Source organism: Natator depressus, chromosome 1 (assembly GCF_965152275.1).
Source record: "Natator depressus isolate rNatDep1 chromosome 1, rNatDep2.hap1, whole genome shotgun sequence".
Lineage (NCBI taxonomy): Eukaryota > Metazoa > Chordata > Testudines > Cheloniidae > Natator > Natator depressus.
In genome coordinates this window covers 189,001,427-189,017,912 of record NC_134234.1, presented here as the reverse complement: position 1 = coordinate 189,017,912, position 16,486 = coordinate 189,001,427, and the positions used below count along the sequence as shown (strand labels likewise).

The 16,486-nt window shown below is 40.5% G+C and overlaps 1 protein-coding gene across 1 annotated transcript in view; it reads left to right on the top strand.

The window, feature by feature from the left end:
• TMPRSS7 (transmembrane serine protease 7) overlaps window positions 1-13,458 on the top strand; it is a 48,374-nt gene extending 34,916 nt beyond the window's left edge. The window contains exons 11-18 of the mRNA XM_074947073.1: window positions 1,148-1,284; window positions 2,387-2,494; window positions 4,176-4,286; window positions 5,214-5,330; window positions 8,649-8,826; window positions 9,768-10,036; window positions 10,809-10,945; window positions 13,193-13,458. Of these exons, the coding sequence (XP_074803174.1) occupies window positions 1,148-1,284; window positions 2,387-2,494; window positions 4,176-4,286; window positions 5,214-5,330; window positions 8,649-8,826; window positions 9,768-10,036; window positions 10,809-10,945; window positions 13,193-13,363 (1,228 nt within the window). The 3' untranslated portion in view covers window positions 13,364-13,458. The remainder of the gene's footprint in view (window positions 1-1,147; window positions 1,285-2,386; window positions 2,495-4,175; window positions 4,287-5,213; window positions 5,331-8,648; window positions 8,827-9,767; window positions 10,037-10,808; window positions 10,946-13,192) is intronic.
• The last annotated feature ends 3,028 nt before the right edge of the window (window positions 13,459-16,486 follow it).

The window sequence follows — 16,486 nt, the reverse complement described above, 5'->3', positions numbered from 1 at the left end:
CTGTTGCTATTACGTTTTCTCTTGCAAATGGCACTAGTCACACTGACAAGGAGAAGGCTAGCCATAGTAAAATTGTACTAAGATTTAAGAAAGCAGCCTTCTCTCCCTACCCCAGTCAATCCACAATGCTGAGCTTCTCCTTTTCCCCCAGCACAGTTTCAATAAGAAAAAAAATATTTCTGGAACTTAAAAACCTAATTGCCAGGTGCCGGTGCTTCTGGACATAGCAACGAATGCAGTTAGAGCACTGAATTCCATGTTAAGAGTTATGTTCCAATGAAGATGAACACTTCCATGTACCTTCTGGGTCAGCAGTTTAACACAGTTGCCATAGTTTCCTCATTTCTACCTTAAATCTGGAGTGTTAACATTTTTAGTTCACTTTATCCATTAAAGCCTGTTCCTGCAGTGATGGGAACTTTGTGTAGATGGCTTATGATGATTTCCCTTCCCCCCCCCCCCCCCGATGGTGCCCGAGCACTTTGGCTGCACAGCGAATCACTGTACCTTATCTAAAATCACGTGCTTACTGAAATCTTAGGTTCAAATCCCAGTAGCAGTGTTGCCAACTCTCATGATTTTATCACAAGTCTTGGGATTTTTGGTGTATATGTTCAAGCCCCAGCTCCTGGAGTCAAGAGGCTACATGCAAAATCTCAGTATTCATTAAAGAAAGTTAAGTTTCTCCCTCACTCCTGCAGGGAACAGCTTGAAGGCATGCAGTGAGAGCCTCAGGGCTCAGAACCTACAAGGCAAAAATCCTGAATGTGGTGTTTAAATAAAGTCTCTCAATTTTTAAGTCAGTCCCATGATTTTTTTTTTTTTTGAATGCTTGAGGTTGGCAATCGTGCAGTAGGTTCGATTTCCCCCTCTGTAGTTCAGTGAGAAGTACATTGAGCTATGTGCATGTGTCTTTCAGATGAGACCTCTTCTCCCCCATCCCCTCCAAAAAGAAAACAGTCTCATCTGCTCTGTGAGGGATAACATCACACTTCTTATTTTCCCTTGTCTCCTAGGCTAAAATCTGTTAGGCAGCTATACTGTGTACTAGGTGGCCGCACTTTGGCGATGTTGTACTTAAATAGTATGTGAAGCACTTTAGTGCAAAAGCGGCTTGTTAACTAATGTTATCATCACTCACTTTTAGGTACTGTGGCTACTACATTGATCACCAAACAGTTTTCCGTGTCGCAAGCTCTGTAGTGAACGTTGAGCTTCAGTGTAGTTCCAAGCTTTCAGAGCAGCCGCTTCTGGTGGAATATGGGAGCTACAACATCAGCCAACGTAAGATGGATTTCAGTTTTTTTCCATGCATGTTTATAAAATCCCTTTTTGAATTAAAATATTTATCACAAGTTTAGTTTTATTAAGATTCATGACAAATGGGTTTTGGATTTCCCGAGAAACTGAATTAACTTGAGAATAAATATTCCAAGTAAATCCTGTTTTCTTCACTAACCTTAAGTAAAAGACTTTAAACCTAAAATAAGTCAATGACCTACCCTGAGATTTATCAACTGGTTCACAGTGTTCTAAAATGTCAGCTAAATTTGCCATTCTGTCACACCCCCCCCCCCCAAACACACCAAAGCCATTGTTAATGCCTGTCTTTGCTGTTGCTGCTCCAGAGAGCTCCCTCAATTAAACAGTGCACCAATTAACAAACTCTGACCATACAGTTTTTTCTATGGGTTTGCGTACTCTACCATGCAGCAATCATAACTAAAGAGCCAGCTATGAACAGCAGAAGTTGTAGGTAGCTGGTGTAAAACCATAGGGAATCTTTATTGGGCAGCATAACACAGAAAAGATGTATGTGGGGGAGGGGGAAATACATGAGGCTATAGTAGGAAAAAATCCCAACTGAGATCTGTTTAATTGAGGGGGACTGTGTGTATAAATCTTATACTCTAAACTTTCTTATGCCCATCTTCTACACTGGAACTGGACTGGTCCATACTGCAGTGACATTTGCATTTGACATGCATAAACAGAAATGGACATCAGAAAGGAATCTGAATATTAAAAAAAGAAGCAGGCCATTCTTGTTTCTGTGGTGAAAGTTGAGTGAAGAGTAGGGTGTAAGAGTATGGCTAACATTAAATGCTTTCCAGTAAGTTAAGGGGGCAGTAATAACACAGCTAACAATATTTTTTAACAGGTTTCAGAGTAGAAGCCGTGTTAGTCTGTATCCGCAAAAAGAACAGGAGTACTTGTGGCACCTTAGAAACTAACAAAAGTTACCATGCAAACTGTGAGCGGCTAATTAGTTAAGATGAGCTATTTTACTTTGTTTTCTTACAATATTTTAATGGCGTTACTTTCCTGTTGTGAATTACAAATATTTGGAAGCAGAGAATTGATAGATTATGCATTTTGCCTTCAGCATGTCCAGCCGAGTACTTCAAATGTTCCACCGGCTTATGCATTGAGCAGGCTCAGCGCTGTGATGGGGTAAATGACTGCTTTGATGAAAGCGATGAACTCTTTTGTGGTTAGTATTTGCTTATTATTTGCAAACGGAAACCCAAAGTATGTGTTAGCATTTTTTCTGTTGGAATTTAAAGAAGATAGTACTAGAAAACTTGAGATTTCCAGCCTGTTTTTGCAGGCCTAAGATTAATTCAGATTTGGTTGCTTAAACAATTGTGAAAAATTTTTGAGCCTTGTTTATTCGCTATAGCCACGATGGTGATATTAAAGAGCAAGGGGATATAGGTCAATCAGTTATCCAAAAATAACTGAAAGAAGTCATGTTTGTTTTCCTCTGGAGGGTGACGTTGTTAAATTAAAATATTCTGTGTCCCACCCGCTTCCTCATCCTCTTCATCTTAGCAATGCGACTTTATTCGAAATGCACATTAATGGGTGCTGTTGGGGACAGGCTATATAGCGGGTTAGTGCACTAGCCTTCAGTCATTAAGGATGCATTATCTGAAGACTAAAATGGAAGGGATGGCTGAACATCAGATTGGAAATAACCAGTTACAGTTAAAATCAATAGGGTGTACTGTATTAATTGAGATGGAATATACAGGCCCAAAGAGTTGAAGTTGTTACCATGATCCTGAAACCGTGCAGCTTTAAACAGTGTTAAACAAGGGTTGGGGTTTGGTATATCGAGACCTCAGCCTGCTTAGTACCATGGTAAACACTTTAAACTTTTTTTATTAAAGAGAAAGAAAAGAAGGAAAAATAGTTAAAGCATTTGAAATGTAAAGTATTAAGACTTTAATTTTAATAATATTGCTTGTTCCCTTTCTCTCTAGCTAGAGAGAGGTTTCAGAAGGAAAATGCCCTTATTTGACAGTCTCTTAGATGGTATTAAAGATGTTAATATTTGTCCTTTGTGGGGAAAGAGAAGAAATTAGTTGTGATTGGCTGGAGCTGTTTGTTCTTGTTAAAATCCAATCCCATTTCATCCCAGGTGGTGGTTGGGATTCAGCTGGAGCCAGGGGAGGTGGCGATGTTATTTGGGTTCCTCTCTCTGGCCCAGTCTGGTCAGGACATTTTTCAGATTAGGATGATGAGGTTCCGGTGTCCCAGGAGATGGTGGGGTGGCAACCACGATGACTTCTCTCCAAGTCTCCTTCTTTAAGGAGCCCAAAAGCAGCAATGGATGGAATAGCCTGTCCTCCCGTTGTTTTGGCCACCAACTAGGCTTAGTATCCAACACACCAATATTGGTTCCCTAATATCCTGTTCCACGCTTTCCTTGTTTACCAGGCATGATCATAGCACAGTCCTGGAGTTATATCAGTAGGCCTTTTTAGTTGGACTAATTCAGTCTTTGTTTCCCTTTTGTATCTTTTCGTATCATCATTTGTTGTTACAGGTTATTGTGAAATCGTATGAACTTACACTCAATTTTTACAGCTGACATCATAATTAGGATAAATTTGTAGGCTCAATAATTACAATCGATGTGGGTTTAATTTCTGAATCTGCCACTGACTAGTTTTGTGACCTTGGGTGATTTACTTAGTGTTCTTCTCTTTGGTTTCCTCATGCATAAGACAGTAATAATACTTACCTTTGTAAAGCACCTGGTGATAGAGGAAGATGTATAAATCTTTTAGATGGTGGCAGCAGTGGTATTAATAAAACTCTACACAGACCTCCAAACTTAGCCATGATATTTGTGTTGCTGATCTCTTGCTTTCTTCCTACTCCAGCTGTGCCCAAAGAGAATTGTAATGCCAGCTTCTTGATGCAGTATACTTCACTTGCCTGCAATGGAATACATGACTGTGAGGATGGCAGAGATGAGCAGAACTGCACCAAAAGTATGGTTACTGTTTTGGTCATGTATGTTTCCTCTCCATCACTTACCCAACTCTAGTTGGAATATCTGGCCCAAATGAGTTACTCTAAAGGTCATAGACAAGCTCTAACATGAACATCCTTAGACAATTGTTTTTGTGTAGGCATGAAATGATGCTTAGCTTCCTGAGATGCTTGTAAAAAAGCCCAACAAACCTCTGAGGCTGCTCTTAGGATTCAGTGCCTGTAAAGAGCTATGTAAGAGGTAAGTCTTATTAGGAGTCAGCATAGTTTTGTTTGAAGCACAGATATTTCTCAGATCAGCAAGCGACCAAAAGATCAAAATTGGGGAAATGCAACAAAAATATTTTTTTCAGGCTAGCCATGTTTTAGGCCTATTTAACTTTTATTCTAGCCATGTGAAATTTCATAGGATATTTCTGAGTTGGCAAGAAATGAGTGTTTCATTTATTTAATGTGACCCAAGAAGGAATAGAAAAAGATATGAAGGACTCAGAGGTTGGAATACACCTTACCTAAAATATGATTATTAAAGCTTCCCTCATTGAGTTGCTATGGTTAACTTATGCTGTTGTAATAAAAGCATTGACGTCTTTGCTAACGACTTTCATTGTTTTCCAGTCTACACTTAGGCCTTGCGTACACTTAAATTTTTACAGCATAACTTTGCTGGTTAGGAGCATGAAAAAGAATCACACCTCCCAGCATAGCTATGTCACCAAAAGCCTTCTTGGAGATGCTGCTTATACGAGGAAAATTTTCTTTTGCTGGTATAGCTTACTCTGTTCAGTTTTTGCCAGTAGAAGCTGAATATCTAATAGGGGGTTTTTGTAGTGGGGGTTTGGCCCACCAGTGGAGACCATTTCTTAGTCCACGTTGCTGGATTGACATTCCAGAAGCATATGGTTCCTTTTTGTTTCCTGTTTCAGGTATTCCTTGCACCAACCAAACTTTCAAGTGCAGAGATAATATTTGCATTAGAAAGCAAAATGCAAAGTGTGATGGAACAGCAGACTGTCTTGATGGAAGTGATGAAAGCAACTGCAGTAAGAGGCTCTCTCAACTATTAATCTTCAAATTTTAGCTTTTTATATTTAAATTACATTTTTTCCTATTTAAAGTACATACACTTTCTACTCATGGTAAGTATGTTCAGAACGTGTTAAGTACATTGTTAATAAGTTGAAGTTTGGAAATCAAGTGATATTAGGTCTGATTTGTGTTGTTACGAAACTTCCATCGTTTTTTAGTGTTTGTATTGTGAGGAGCCTTAACTCAAACTTGTGTGTGTGGTTTTAATCTTCAGGTTTAAAATAGATTCTTGTCTGGGGAGCTAGAGAGCAGGGCGAGTTGCAGAGTGAAGTTGGGTAGCCAGTCAAAGAATCAGATCTATTCGAGTTAAAAATTTGCCAACACTGCAGAGAGTTTTTTAACTGATGCACCAGCTTCCTCAGTCACTTAATTTAGAGGATATTGTTCCCATAACATGATGATAAAATCCTATTAAGAGGATGGATGCCTCAGCAAACCATCGGTGATTTGAATTTTCTGAGGATCATGGTAAATTTGGAGGGAGAAGGGAGAGCTGCCAAGGATAAACAGTTATCTTGAAAAGTTACATAAAATCTAACTTTTTTACTATGAGCTGTGTGCTAATGAAAGGTGCATGGCTGACATCAGAGGATAGTAGTCCTCTGTGCACGGGAAAAAGTACAGCATGGAATATAGTGATTAAACCAATGTAATAATATCTGCCTGAATTTGCAGGTGGTCTTAGACAAATCGCTCTGAGAAGTGTAACCTGCCTCTTTCAAGGTCAAGTGTTATTGGCACCATTTGGAACTTAAATGGCAACATGAACTATTTTAATGCAGATCAAAGCATGAAAAAAGAGATGCTCTATAATGAAGATCTGTGCTATCTAAGTGGCATCTGTTTATTTTATTTATTGTATTATTCTTCCATTACTCAGTGTAGGCTCACGCCTTTTGGCAGGGAATGTTCCATGTTAGGTTAGGACTGTGCCTACAACGGTTCTGTGATTGGGATCCAAGGTGCTACTGCAATACATGTAATCAATAATAATAAAAATCTTACGTTGGCATGATGAGAAGGTAGAATCTTGGTTTGTTTTCCAATCTGTTAGCTACAAATATAAGTCAGAGAATATTCATATCTCTTTATACCAGCAAGTCGTTCACATACACATCCCCGTATTGCCAATCCCAAAACATAAGCTGGACATCAAAAAATCATGACACTTAACATTCAGATCATGGTGTTTGTCTGTCATCTGACTTTTGAACTCCACTTGCCCACCCCAATGCACGTGCCAAATTAATGTTGCCAGCTCCTGCTAATTTATACTGAGACTATTTTTTGTCCCCTTTTTAAATGAGTTCTAGCCAGGGGACTCAAATAAGGTCAGAACCTCATTGTTACGCACTGTCCAAACACAAAAGCATCTGTCACCTGAAGAGCTTACCTTCTCATGCAAAGCATGGCAATGAGTTTGTGATATGGGAGCTGGGAATGGGGACTAGCCAAGATCCTTTTGTATAGGGCTGCCCACCAAACAACCTTTGAAAAGGAGGCATTGCTTTGTGGAAAGGGTAAGTTTGCTAACTCAGTTCTGATCTTTTTGGAGGCAGGTACGGTCCTCCACTCCTCTCGGGGGACTTCAGGCAGAATGTTCCACGCGTTGCTGTGTCTCAAATACGCTATTGGCCATATCCCGTTCTTAAAGTGATGGCTCCCATTAACCAAAACACACACACTGAAAATGCAGGCTATAAAAGGACAACAGGAAAACAAATGTTAATACAACAAATTCATTTCTAAATCCAGTGTTCTGCTACATAAAATATCCTGGGCTCCTTATGTTAACTTGGATACAGAAATATGTTTTTTTACCCCTGCATACACCATAAGTGCACAACCTTCAGATCTCTCCCACAGACCTCTTCCAGTTATAGGAATAACTGGTGAGAGGGAAGGCATGCTGTTATCTTTGCTGTAAACCAGTCTATAGAGGGAGACATGTAACAAGACTCCTGTTTGAGTCACCCTTGGGGGCTGAACCAAGGACTGATGGATCTAAAAGCATGAGCCTCTAGCACTTGAGCTTAACCCCCCCCCCCCCCCGCAGAACTCTTAGCATGGAAGTAGTGGCAGTGTCATAGAGGTCTGAGTGATCCAACTGCTAGTGAGTGAGACAGAGCCATATGGTTCATGTAGCTAATTGAAGCACCTAATTTGCCATTTTCCTTCTGAATGCCCTGTGGCAAAATGGGTGAGACTCAGCTCTCTTACAATGGAGACTTGTGTTCTAGTCCCCAGTCTTTCTGCAGTGACCTTGTGCAAGCTCTTAATTACCTCATCTGTGGGATGGGTGAGTGATAGTTAACCCCTGAAGGGTATGAAACTCCTAAAAAGAGTGGCTCATAAGAGAGGTGGTGAAATGCCTAGAAACATAAACACTCATCAGTGGAGAGCTGGGATAAGAGCTCATGGTATATAGACTTGTAGTTTAGTGCATCGTCTTCTAGGTAACAAGGCCTTGCGGGGTAGGGCGGGGAGGGGGAAATCTTTCTCCCTTGTGTCGTAAGTCACATGATGTGTGGAGCTTTTCATGTCATTGTGAGACTGCCAGTAGCAGGGGCCAAAATTGTTGTATTCGTAAGTTTACAGGAGCCGGCAACAGTGATTTCTACGCCAAGTTATTGACCACTGCAAGTGTAGTCTGTGTGAAATAAACTTTTTTGGCCCCAATCCATTCCTGAGTGGACAGGTATCCAAGTCATAAACCCCTCACTGTGGCTGCCACTCAACTGCCGCTTTCTTCACAGTTTCAAGAGAAGGGCAACAATTCGAGTAGTTCAGTAATGCTGTGTAGCTCCTCCAAAAATATCTGGTATCTGGTCTCCTTCCCCCCCCCCCCCCCCCGTATCTAGTTTATATATTGAAACCCACCCACAGTAAATTTATTCTCCCAACATCTCTGCGAGGTAGGGAAGGGTTATCTCTGCTTTGCAGATGGTGAATTGAGGCACAGAGCGTGAGTGACTGGCTCACAATTGCTCCGGAAGTCTGTGGCAAAGCTAGGAGGAGAACCCAGAACTCCCCAGTCCGGTGCAGTAACCACAAGACCATCTTTTCTTTCCATGAATAGATAAGATAAATCTAGGACCCCCTGTCTCCAGGCTTTTTGGTTCAGGGCCTTTCAGTGAAATGCATTTCAAAATGCCTTTGTTGAAGATGATGGTGGGAAGAAGGATTCTTTCTTCCTCCGTTTGGGAAGCATCCTTGCACATGATGGGTGTTAGTGTCATAGAAATAATAAACTTATCAATCTTCTTTTAAAGGCTGCGGCAGTAGTAAAATCAGCGATATCTACCATCGAATCATAGGAGGCTCTGATGCACAGGAAGGTGAATGGCCCTGGCAAGTCAGCCTCCATTTTGTTGGAGTTGCTTATTGTGGGGCATCGGTGATCTCTAGGGAATGGCTTCTGTCTGCAGCTCATTGTTTTCAAGGAAACAGGTAAACAATGACATCCACTTAATGGACCTGAAGCATTTTCAGTACCTCTGAATGTGGTGGTTTCTGGTAGATATGGCACAGGGTGACTTAACTGAACACTGTCACTTGATTTCAGTTCATTTAATACTATGAATTAAATAATGAGAGGGTTTAACCAGTATCATCTTACAAAAATAATTCCCCTGCACTTTACATGTACAGAAATCCTAATGATGTCGGGGGTCCAGTTTTTAAATTTACCTTTCATTTCACATAGTCTAAATTAAGTTTTGGTAGCATGTTGAGTACGTACACTGTAGTCCCTCACAGCATGAGTATAAATAACAGTGTAGCCAGTGAGGATCTGCTTCGGCAGGTAAAGACATGCCAGAACCTTACGGTACATACCCTACGCACCTTTCTACATGCCCAAGCAGGGCCTCTCATGTCTACCATGCGAACTTTAGCAGACTAGTGTCTTGCTGCATTCCCACTGTCAGAGCCACATGTAGCTACCTACACATCACAGTGTGGACACAGCCTGCTTTTCACTGTAGCGTGTAACTACACATACCTTATATGTTGCCACCAGTGTAGAAAAGGCCTTCGATGCAGGTATCTACAAGGTGGTATTACTAACAGTGTGCGGCTAACAGCAAGTTAGACGGCTTTACAGGGAGGTGTGAGGACAAGGTCCTTGTCCCAAAGAATTACTATGTAGGTAAGACAACAAGGAAGCTTAAAAAGGGAATAGGAAGCTGCAGTAAAAGCATTTTGGGTAAAACGTGATACCAGCACGTATTCTGATAGTTCCATATTTTGTGGTTTTGGTTTTCTTCTTTTGGGTTTAAAAATTGCCATTTTATAATTCAACACCAGGGTTTTCCTGGGCATTGTGTCATGAAGATGTTTCCAAGAATTTGTCTTGAAGATTGATTGTACATTAATCCATTGTCCATTAGGCTATCCGATCCTCGAACTTGGACTGCGCACTTAGGCATGCGCACTCAAGGGAAGGCCAAGTTTGTGTCTGCGGTGAGAAGAATCATTGTTCACGAATACTATAACAGCAGAAACTATGACTATGATGTTGCACTGCTACAGCTAAGCCTGCCATGGCCTGACACAATGCAACACGCCATTCAACCGATCTGCATACCTCCACTTTCACATAAAACACACAGCGGCGAGAAGTGCTGGATAACAGGCTGGGGTCAAAGGCAAGAAGCAGGTGAGCTCTTACTTTCGTTCACTCATAGGTCCAAACTGAGTTCCGTTGTAAGCAAATGCATCTCCATTGACTCAAGTGAGGTTGTACTGGCTCACTCCAAGGTTGAATTTGACTTGTGGCTGGTCAGTCTTCACTCTTTGCTGCATTAAGCAAGACTACACTCAAATGGAAGGACGGGGCAGGATTCCTTATTTCCTACTGCCCTGTAGTGTGTGTGTTCTGTTCTTCCTGTCCGAAGGGGTTAAGCTTCTAGAAGTGTCTTAGGGAGGTTAACTCCAGACACTAAGACTGTTCGTTCTGATGGTAACTTGACATCCTGATTGGAGAACTCAACTGGCTAGAGTTTCTGTAGAACCAGGTAGAACTAAAAATCTCATGTGTTTATGTAGTTTGGATTAAACTTGCATGGAACTAATCTTTGTATGGTGTTAGGTGTTGTGGAATATTATTGTTGAACTATTTGTGTAGGGCCTGATCTTTGCTCCTCAGATGCATTCATGCAGCTGCTTGTACGTTAGAAGACAATGAGATGTAAGTTTTAAAAGAAAGGAACTTAATTGTTTAACACAAGTTTTGTATTGAACTTACATTTGTATTGAACAATACATTATCTTCATGGGTTGTATTGAGATAATTGCCTAGATCTGGAGCAACAGGAGTTAAACCGTTGGGCAGGGAGTCTCCAGAAGCTAACACACTAACTGTCAAATACATGAGCAGTATTTTTGAAGTCTATTAAATCAGGTTGGCTTTCTTTCAATGTGTTTTCCAGATGACCAGGGTTCAGCAATTCTGCAGAAAGCTGAGGTAGAAATTGTTGACCAAACATTGTGTCATTCCACATATGGGATTATCACAGCCCGGATGCTATGTGCGGGGATGATGTCTGGGACAAAAGATGGCTGCAAAGTAGGTTTTTTAAATACAGCTCAAATTAAATCATTCTCTTTGATCTTTCATTGTTGCTTTATAAGTGGTAAAGAATTATTGGCTAACTGTCTTGATGTATGTATAGTTCTGCTCTGAAAAACAGCTGTGCAAAAGACCTTTTCATCAGTAAATCTGCCATCTGTGTGCTGACTTCACTGGCATTAAATGTGTTGGCAGTGGTGGGAAAGGAAATATTATTACTCTGGTTAGTACTACAAAACCAACACAGCAAAGAAGAAGCTGAGACCTACTTCTTTGTGTGCATCAATAGCACTGTTTGCTAAGTTTCAGTTACAGGGCCAATGGGTCACACAAATGCAAGTCAGGATCACAAGGTCTCAGGATAAATACTGCCTTCAAACAGATGAAGACTTAAAAGAAAGCCTGAACCTAGCCTGACTCTTGGATGCCAGGTTGGGATTACAAGGTTGACAGCTGAAGTGCAAAGAAGCAAGCAAGCAAGCATAATTTCACAAGTGAATGGCATACTTGATGTGGAGTCACTGAAAGACAATAAACATGGAATTCTGTAATGTCATGTGTACAATCACTTTGCTCAGTCACTAAGATGAGTATATCTGCTCTTTTAAAACTTGAGGGCCAGAATTTGAGTGTTTTTAAATCCTGTCCTGGCCAGGATGGAAGTGGGATTGACCTATAAACCTGTCCTGTCCTTTTGCTAGTGTTGGAAAGTGATAGTGAAAAAATAAGTATCTAAGGCCTTGCTTACATAAGGAATTTGCCCCAATCCACCAATCAGGAGTTAACACTACTACAGCTATGTGGGTGGGTGTCATACATAGTCAAGGAAAGCCCCAATTTGCAGCATTGATGCCTTGTCCCATTGAAAGCTGGAGTAAGCACCACTGGTGCAAATTGTAGCTGTCTGGTTTTTATGATTCTTAGAGCTAGTCAAAACTTGGAATTTCCAAATTGGGACAAAAACACTGAAATTTCTGAACTTTTGTTTTGGTAACATTGAAATGACCTGATCAAAATCTTTGATTTTGACTTCTGTTTTATTAGTGTATTGTATAAGATAAAATTCAAAACAGTGAAGTTGAAACACAACATTTAAATTGTTTCCTTCAAAATATTGGATGAAATCAGTACATGTCTCTGAAAGCTTACTCCAGCTTTCAAATCAGCTTTTCTCTCGGGCAATTTTTGACCAGTTCTAGTAACCACCCTGATGGAGCTTTGTTGATTGGCTCCCAATTGCCAGATGTGGGGTAAAATCTCAAAGTAGAGTAGACTTGAATCATCATGTCGACTGTAGATTTGTATCATGAATGTGGAGGAACTATACCATGGATCATCTATTTCTATGAAATTTTGCAAATAGTACTGTTACCAGAGTACCCTAGTGATAAAGAGAATACTGCTACTAGGTTGTCTTTTATAGCATTGTAGTTGCCTTGTGTTTTTATAAGGGTTAGTATCGTTCAGAGCAGATTTCTTTATCATACTCCCCTATTTTCAAATGCTTTTATTATTTTTCCATACATATTTTCTTCATTCTGAAGCCTGTTTAAACTGTATAGTGTCATAGAAAGGAAGAAACACAATTTAAAACAAATATGCTTGGCTATCTCTCACTCATGAGTTCCACATTGTTTCTATCTGTATTTGACTTAAAGGTCCAGTCCTGTTCCCACTTAAATGTTATTTCATATTTTATTTTGGAGTTAAAAAAGCTATTTGTGGAATATTATTGTTGAACTATTTGTGTAGGGCCTGATCTTTGCTCCTCAGATGCATTCATGCAGCTGTTGGTATGTTAGAAGACAATGAGACGTGTGCATCTATTAGAGGGCAGAATTTGGTCTTTGTTCTAAGTTGCAAGGATGATATTGAATCTTAAAATGTATTGCATTAAATCCATTAATAAAGATAATACTTTTCAATCGCAAATGAAGGTACCCCTAGTTTGGACAAAAAAATAAGTGTCTATATAACTCTAAGATCATATCCAGTGCATGTTAGATGACAGCAAATGTTAGTAGAATAGGTGATACAAATGGATAAGTCTGATCTGCATTGTATTTAATGGCATTCATTTCTTTTATTCCTAGTCAGACCTAATGGGCCAAGTTTTTCTGTCATTAAGCAAAATTTCCACTGAGCTCCATGGAGTTGTTGCCCAAGTATATACTGTGGAATTTTGCCTAGGTTTTATTACTCTTTTTACCATAGAATAACTAAACTAAAATATTCTTTTCTTAGGGTGATTCTGGGGGACCCCTGTCATGTCGAAGCAACGGCGATGGAAAATGGTTTTTGACTGGCATTGTTAGCTGGGGTTATGGCTGTGGAAGACCAAATTTCCCTGGTGTATACACAAGGGTGTCAAAGTTTTCTCCGTGGATTCACAGATATGTGCCTTTGGTTTTGTAATCTGGAAATGGTCAAATGGCAACAAAGTATATTGTATCTGGATTATCTCCATTAAAATCATATTAATAAAAGTTGGTGGAAGTTCAATTTTTTTGCATGCATCACAGATCACACAAATGTCTTATCTTCAAAATGTCCACAAATTCTTCTTGCTGCAATAGAAAATACAGGGCATCTGTTCAGCTGGAGGGTGAGATTGTATTTCGCATGTCTGGAAAGCCTAGTGCAAGGGATGTTTAAGGTAGACCACAGGCATGCTAGGACGAATAAGTGTCAACTTTTGAAAGCAATATGGACAGAGCAATGACTGCAATGGGAAATGACCATGCAAGTCACAACAATTGTGCAGTTTTGGCAGAAGAGTCATAGAGTTGAAGGCCAGAAGGGACCACCAGGTCATCTAGCCCAGGAATCTCAAACTTAAATCACCACGCGGTCCACATGAGGACTAGTACATTGGCCTGAGGGGCACATCACTGACACCTGGCCCCCGCTGCCCCAGCCCCACCCCTTCCATGAAGCCCCGCCCCATCCGAACCCTTCCCCAAAGTCCCCATCCCAATTCCGCCCCCTCCCTGCCCCTATTCCAACCCCTTCCACAAATCCTGGCCCCGGCCCCGCCTCTTCCCCCCTCCTCCCCATAGCGCTCTTCTGCTGGAAAGCCCTAAGCACTGCCAAACAGCTGTTTGGTGGCGGGAAGTGCCTGGAGGTAGGCAGAGGAGGCAGGGACGCGGCGCGCTGAGGGGGAGGGGAGGCGGCAGGTGAGGGGAGTTTGGCGGCCACAGGAAATAACTCCATGTGTCTGAGACCCGTGATCTAGTCTGACTTCCTGTGTATCGCAGGCCACCACCCAGCATCCAGACGCTAACTCAACAACCAAAATGAGATTACAGCCCACAGGAGACTAGACTATTATGTGCCACAGGCAGAGAATAGGAGGGACCAAGGTGCACCTGTGTTTGAGGCCCCTGCGATGGCAGGGAAATGATTAAGTGAGATATAACCAGATAATCCTGGCAAGTGACCCAGGCCCACACACTGCAGAGGAAGGAAAAAAAAAAAAAAAAAAGACAACCCGAGGTCATTTCCAGTCTGACCTGGAGGAAAACTCCTTCCTGACGCCACACATGGCAATCAGTTTCACTCTGAGCAGGTGAGCAAGAACCAGTTTTAGTGCAAACAAGAGGAAGAGTTGGGTCCCATGGCAGCAGCTGTATTTCTCTTCAAGCATGCAAAAACAAAAAGAAAAGCCAGGCCAATGAGCAGCCTAAGGAAATCAATCCAGTCTTTCTTGTGACCTGTGAGTCTTTTCCTTGTTCTTCCCATTTCTCCAATATTACCTGGTAATAGTCTAAACAATCAGCAGTAATGGCGCCTTCTGTCAGGAAGCAGGAGATAAGATCAGTACTTATGTCACAATCAACCCATTCCCCATAGCTGTTGATGTCCTGCATGGTGGGAGCATGAATTAGCATCCACCTGAGTATTTGTGCCCACTAATCTTCCTTTCTTCACCTCTTCCAGCAAGTGAAGGAGATCAGACTGACGTTGGAAAGCATGGCAGGAGAGTTGAGGGTAAAAGAGGGTAAATGATAGTAGACGAGTTTCATTTTCTTTTTGCTCCTCCTCAGGCACCAGCAGTCTGAATTCCAAAAGCCACTTTCCAGGGATTATCATTGGCTATCTACTGGTGACTACCTATCAATGGAACAAGTATACTAATTGACTGGGAGAAATAAGTCCTTCTGCTCTGCTGGCTGAGAACTGCAGTTTCAAAACAGCTGACAACCCCTCCCTGCAAGAGTGCTCGTGTGCCTGTGTTTGTACATGTATTTGACACTTTTTCTCTCTCTAAAAGCTCTTGAGAACACAATTGCTACTACAGATATTTGTCAAGAATGAATAAAAAGTGTTATGAATACAGTCTAATGGAATCTGAGGCTTTTATCCTGAATTTACACTGAAAGTGTCAGACATCTAGATGTAGCGTGTACTAAAAAGATGTTTAAAATATTGAGGGTGAAGACTCTAAACCCAGAACTAGTTTAGACATGCTAAAATCTACTGCTCATCATTTTGACTTTAGGTTGGATTCTGACACCAGTACTTAATTTGTAGATTGTCTACTTAGATGCTGATACTACCATCATAAGAAATAATGATTACTACTATGAGTATTACCAGTTAGGACAGTCTGAAGGTTTAGATCTCAAAATATGCCTATACCAATTTATATATGGATTGGTTACATTTGATACTAATCTATAGGCCAATATTTTCATTAGTGATGATGAGTTATGTATTTGTACATTGCTAAGCACTAATGAGCTCTGGCTTCTAGACACTATTGCAGTGCTTAATAATAATTATGATAATAATTAATAAATTGTATATGATTATAGTTGTGATTTACTAATAATAATAATTGTCTTTGTGAAAACAAGTTTTATATATTCTGACATGGGGCATAGTTACTAGACCTGGTTGCAGAATGAAAATTAAATTTTGTGGATGTTATGCAAATTTGAAACTGTTTATTCTGGCAGGTTTCAGAGTAGCAGCCGTGTTAGTCTGTATTCGCAAAAAGAAAAGGAGGACTTGTGGCACCTTAGAGACTAACCAATTTATTTGAGCATAAGCTTTCGTTAGTCTCTAAGATGCCACAAGTACTCCTTTTCTTTTTATGTTTATTCTGTTTCCCATAAAGGTCCAAATTTCTCACAGAATATTTTTAAATGATTGGGAGGGGGGGGGTGAAGGAAGGGATTGATAAGTGGGGAAACATTCTAAAATCAAACTTGTTAGCTTTGGGGTGGGGAGAGGAAAATTTCACTAAGCTGATGGATCAAACCAGGCAATTTTGAAACAGAAGGAAAAAACCCAAACTTGAAAAAATGGGGGGTGGGGGGAGAAATATTTTTGGGACAGCTGCCAGAAAAAACATTTCACTTAAAGTTTGTTGAAAAACTGTAAAATACATAAATTAATTATTAAAAAAAAGTTAAAAACATTTGAGTCCATTTTTGAAAAGGCCAAATTTTGAGCAATTTCATTGAGGAAAAATTGCAACTAGCTCCAGCATTCAACTTGAAATAGAAGATTCTAGTCCTGCAAAGACATAAA